We start from the raw sequence: 4,982 nt of genomic DNA on the forward strand, positions 1-4,982 counted from the left end.
TCGACTCCATACCAGATCAAACACTCCAGAAGATATAATCGCATCACAGCACAGCTAAATCTCTATCTCTGCATCTGTAGCTGCTCATCAGGATGAACCGAAAAGGGCCGAGAACTCCATCAAAACATTACCTTTATTACATCGCCTTAGGTGAACTCTATGTTGAACTGCTCATCATAGCAAATACAACATAGAAGTTCACACATGTAGTTCCTTAAACACACACAAAAACATTACTGCTTCAGAAGCATCATCAGCAGGGTTTCATGCAGAAGCAGACTAACATGGGAGGTTCCAAGGAGGTGATCACGCACTTCCCTCCTGTGTAGCCCTCGCTGTGGCAGTTCTTGACGCACGTATCACGCACACATAAGAGAGTAATGTAGGTCTGGCTGACCGTCGCGCAGGTATGACCTTCGGACCCTGCAGTAAACAATAAGGACATCATTTTGCACAGCAGCGTCAGAAAAAAGAATAGAGTACTGAGAAACTGTTTTATATTCATCGCATAATTATTCCAAGCAAGGCTTACCAGGAAGCAACATGAGTGCCATGAGCAAGAGCAAGCACAAGTCTGGCATCTTGACCTTGGGAGCCTCCATGTATGAAGCTGTCGGAGAGGAGAGACAGAGCATTCTCTTCTTATAGCCATGGATGAGCAGACCGTATTAAAAGAAAAGGAAAACTATGTAGAAGAAAGTGAGTATGATGCAATTATATCTAGAAAATGCAAAGATGTGTTGTACCTTCAAAAGCACTATTGAGACTTGATGGAAGATATGCATCATTTAATATGTGGAGAGTACATTACATGGATAGAAATGCAGACATCTTAAAGCTTTAACCAATTAAAGTTGTTGCACAATGCACATCAGATAAATAAAGTATTGGTTTTGCATCAACTTTTGCACAGTGCAATATTTTTCCATGCTAAAAAACAGTGACATGAAGTCATGTCTACACTAAACAGCGGGTCATAATGCGAAGCATATTAAAGAAAATGGAACGAAAGAAACATGATGTGTCGACGAACTAGGAACAATGTGTCAGATCCTATAGAGGGAAACAGCAGATGACAGAAATATCTGGAAGGCGGTCAAGCTGAATGGTTTTCTTATATTTTGGCACACATGTTCCTTTTCGAGGTTTAAATGATCAATAAAGTTAGATTTGCCAGCAACTTTTGAGCAGCTTGAAGAAAGTGTTTACAAGCTGCAAGCAGATCAAAATTTCCATAGGGCCCATGTATGTACCAGAAGCTAACATGTGTGGGTCGATGATCTGAAGATCAAATGAAACTCTCTGCTGAACATTACTGAATAATAATTATGCAAAGCGGCTAGCACGTGTATAGTTTTTGGCTTGTTCCTGCATTATGTTGTCATTTACAGTTCCAAGTAAATATATCAGCACGTGTATATATCAGCGCTACATTTTCTCCCGATTTTCCATTTACAGTTCCAAGCCTCAGACAGATGAGGGGGTGACTTTAAGGGAGTAAAATAGGCTCTTCATGTTCTAGGTTAAGGAAAACAAAAATAGTACACCATGGACTTACTATATACTGTATATGATTACAACTAAATGTAAATTATTTAGTTAAATGTTCTCATTTTGAGAGGGAAACATGTGAGTTTAGACTGTAAATAAACATTTGTCCATTAGAGATTGTTATTTAAAAATGTTTAAGTAACACTAAACATAGATTAGCATGCAAACAATGCAGATGATATAGTCAGCAGCTATGTTTGTATTTCTGCATTTGTAGCCTGTTCCATTGATTCCAGTAGGAGAAGACAAGGGCATCATTCTCTCCTTATTTAGATCAAAAACAATTACATCATTCATGTGCTTCCTGCTCATCAGGATGAACCCAAAAGGGCGGCGATCCCTGTCGCTATTTTACCTTTGTATCACCCTAGGTGAATTCTAAGCTGAAGTTCACATGGTTCCTTGAACACACACACAAAGTTTCTACCATCCTATCTAAAACAGTAAAACTATTACTGCTCCACATCAAACAAAACACACCTATTTCCACAGTAACAACAACATTGCATCTAAAAGTAATACTGTTGGCTAACAAGTTACAAGACACTTCTGATTTAGCCCGGTCTCAAGCACCCACCAGGAAGTAAGAACCTGTAGCTGTCCGCGTTCCTGATCAAATAGGATGGAAGATGAACAGCGGACGCTGACCTCGGTATCCGCCCCATCTTCTTGAAGAGATCACTAAACGTGTACTCCTCAGGTAGCATGTCAAAAATGTTATCCCCATTGCATATGACTCTCTGGATCCTGTCAGGGTTCAGGAAGATGTCATGTTTCACCCGGTCTGCATGGCTGTATGCCTTCATCTTGAAAGCAAACTCCTTGATCTCCCTGAAGCAGAAGCTGCAGTGCCAGCCCGCGTCGGCCAGCATCAGGTCGGTCTGGCGGGAGTGTTGATACTTGGTCCGCTCGGTGAACACATGCGCTGTCGTTCTCCAGCTGTTTTGATCCACATGAAATTCAAAGGAGTACATATAGTTTTTTAGCTCGAGATGCATGATTGGCGGTATTCCATCACACCACTTCAGCAACTGCACGGTTTCAGGACTGGGGATCTCATCGGCATCAGCCATGATCAAGACATCCCCCACAGCAATGCCTGATCTTTTTAGCAGGTTGTTAAGTGCACGGCGGTGACCGGCTTCTACAAGGAAGGGCATTCGGCGAGAATCAGGATCCAAATCTCCAATGGGAAGCATGTCATAGACAATCTTTGAGCTAGCAAATGCGAAACGGTTGAGGTTTTCAAAGAAGGTGAGTGACTTTGGGATGCCAGTGAAGGTAGCATTCGCTTCAAGGATGACAAACCTGTCAACATACGGAAAGAGCTCATGGTAGCGGATTTCCAGAATATCGAGCTCATTGCTGAAGAGAACAGCATCAAAGACACGGCGAGGGAAGGAGAGAATGCCCCAGCCATGGAGCTGACACAGCTGGTCCATGGACATGTTAGGGGCATAGTAGTGCGGGATACGGGAGAAGGGCTTTGGTGGTGTGTCCCACAGCGGCCGCAGAAAGTAGGAGATACTTTGGAAGTACTGGGTGACAGCAATAACAGAAACTGAAAGAACTAGAACGAAGGGTATCAGGAACTTGAAAGCCAAAGTACTTCTTCTTCTAGTTGCATGAGGCAGATTCACCGAGTTTCCCGCCATGCGACTGTCTTGTTTCATTGGCAAGGAAAGAAATGAGCGAGTCTCGGAGAAGCATATGAGAGTGCCCCAAGCACTCTCTCTTCCTGGGGAACACGGCAATATCGGAAGCTGAATGCAACCTGCATTATGCAAGAGGGAACAGAAAATAAGTAAACAAGGAGAAGAAAGTGGTACAGGAAGCAACATAACTTAGACAAAATAAACATACAGGTAAGATTCTCAGTCTACGAAGTAGAATGGGGATGAGTTACAGCTACACACAGACTCTTGTGAATTTGTGATGCAACTGACTTGTTCTTTAAATGCACACATTCATATACATGTACGACAAGACAAGGAGCCATGAAATTGATGCTTATATGCCAAGATAAACAAGCCGCTATTGCATTTCAGCATTTGCATCAACCAAATAAGGAAGAAAATGAAAGTGCAGCATAACACCAGAGCAGAGCCAGCATCATCTGTTGTCACGGCATTCTTGCCAGTAAACCCCAACAAGCATGATCTAACTGCTCGTGTACTGTCAACAGCATAGCCACCCCAATCTATCAACCACACAAACAAGTACGTATTTGAGATTCCAACAGCTAGGACCCATTGCAGTCTGGTGATCCCTCCTATATGCCTGATGGGTCACCGCGATGCGGAAAACTCACACCCATTCTGATAGCAACACAGGTAAGATGGCAAGCCCCTGTTGCCCAGATCAAACTGAAATGCATCTGTATGCCCAATTTGGTGTCCAACCAATCCGCATCCCCACCTCCTGTTACCATCATTCAGAAGCAAGCAGCAGTCTCGCCCAAATCAGACTGAAACTGCACCTTAGATCACACTGCCAATGCCATGCCATGCCATCGGTTTTCCCCCATTGCTGTTTCTATTATAGAACGAAAACAGCATCGTAGTGACCGCAAAAACAAGAGAGGCCGCCTTACCCTACCCTACACGCCGCCACCTAGCGACTCCCCGCCCCGATTGGTGGCTCGGACCGAATCCCTTCTCAAATCGGCAGGCGCCAAATCCAACCAGAGCCAAATCTCGCTCGCTGCTCCATATCTCAGAGCCGGAGAAGAGGCGGAAGAGGCCGTACTGGGTCTGGGCGGGATGTCGAGGAACAGAGCAGAGATGGCGGAGCGGGTCTCACCTCAGGGGAGACGACGACGACGGCGGCGGCGACGAACGAGGAGACGAAGACCGCGACGGAGACGGGGGCGGCGACGAAGGCGGAGGCGGGGGGCGCACCGCGATCTGCTGGCCTCATTTAATCAGCGGCCCCCATGGATCGCTCTCGTCCCCCTCCATGCTGCTAAATTTAGGGAGGCCAGGAAGGAAAAGCAGGGGATGCGGGGTGGATTCGCTTTTGGCTTGGCGTTGCGGGGCGGTGGGATGTGCGACTGGTGTTGCTTTGGCCTTGGGTTTGGGTTCGCCACTCCACTCCCCCTCGGGAACGGGATGGGATGGGAAGGAAGAACATGACTCAAGCGTCCGGGCTAACCGGCACCTTTTAAATTCAGCTCAAATATAGGATGGATATGGGGCGCCCGGACACGTCATGTCGGACCCGACAGGCTGACCTCACCGCAAATTGCATCAAATCCATCAAATCGACCTACCGGATCCATTCGCTCTCTCCTCTCTTCTTCCTACTCCTCGGCGTCCGTCTCCCCGCTCCGCTGCCGCCTGCGCCCCGCAGCCGTTCCTAGCCTCTACGCCGCTACCTCCGGCAGAGCAATCCTCTCTCCCGTCCTCACCGCCGGGGACGTCGTCGTCGGC

General features: G+C 46.5%; 2 protein-coding genes across 2 annotated transcripts; both read right to left on the reverse strand.

Annotated features, from left to right (window-relative positions):
• Window positions 1-249: 249 nt before the first annotated feature.
• LOC119296950 (defensin-like protein 10) lies at window positions 250-604 on the reverse strand. Its single transcript, XM_037574945.1, has 2 exons — window positions 533-604; window positions 250-423 (listed from the first exon to the last, which is right to left on the reverse strand). The coding sequence occupies exons 1-2, from the start codon at window positions 600-602 to the stop codon at window positions 254-256; spliced, it is 240 nt and encodes a 79-aa protein (XP_037430842.1). The 5' UTR covers window positions 603-604; the 3' UTR covers window positions 250-253.
• Window positions 605-1,786: 1,182 nt separating this feature from the next.
• Window positions 1,787-4,663, reverse strand: LOC119299051 (beta-1,4-mannosyl-glycoprotein 4-beta-N-acetylglucosaminyltransferase-like). The gene is made up of 2 exons (XM_037576356.1): window positions 4,354-4,663; window positions 1,787-3,325 (listed from the first exon to the last, which is right to left on the reverse strand). The coding sequence occupies exon 2, from the start codon at window positions 3,222-3,224 to the stop codon at window positions 2,106-2,108; it is 1,119 nt and encodes a 372-aa protein (XP_037432253.1). The 5' UTR covers window positions 3,225-3,325; window positions 4,354-4,663; the 3' UTR covers window positions 1,787-2,105.
• Between the last annotated feature and the right edge of the window lie 319 nt (window positions 4,664-4,982).

Source organism: Triticum dicoccoides, chromosome 5A (genome assembly GCF_002162155.2).
Source record: "Triticum dicoccoides isolate Atlit2015 ecotype Zavitan chromosome 5A, WEW_v2.0, whole genome shotgun sequence".
In the NCBI taxonomy this organism is placed as follows: domain Eukaryota; kingdom Viridiplantae; phylum Streptophyta; class Magnoliopsida; order Poales; family Poaceae; genus Triticum; species Triticum dicoccoides.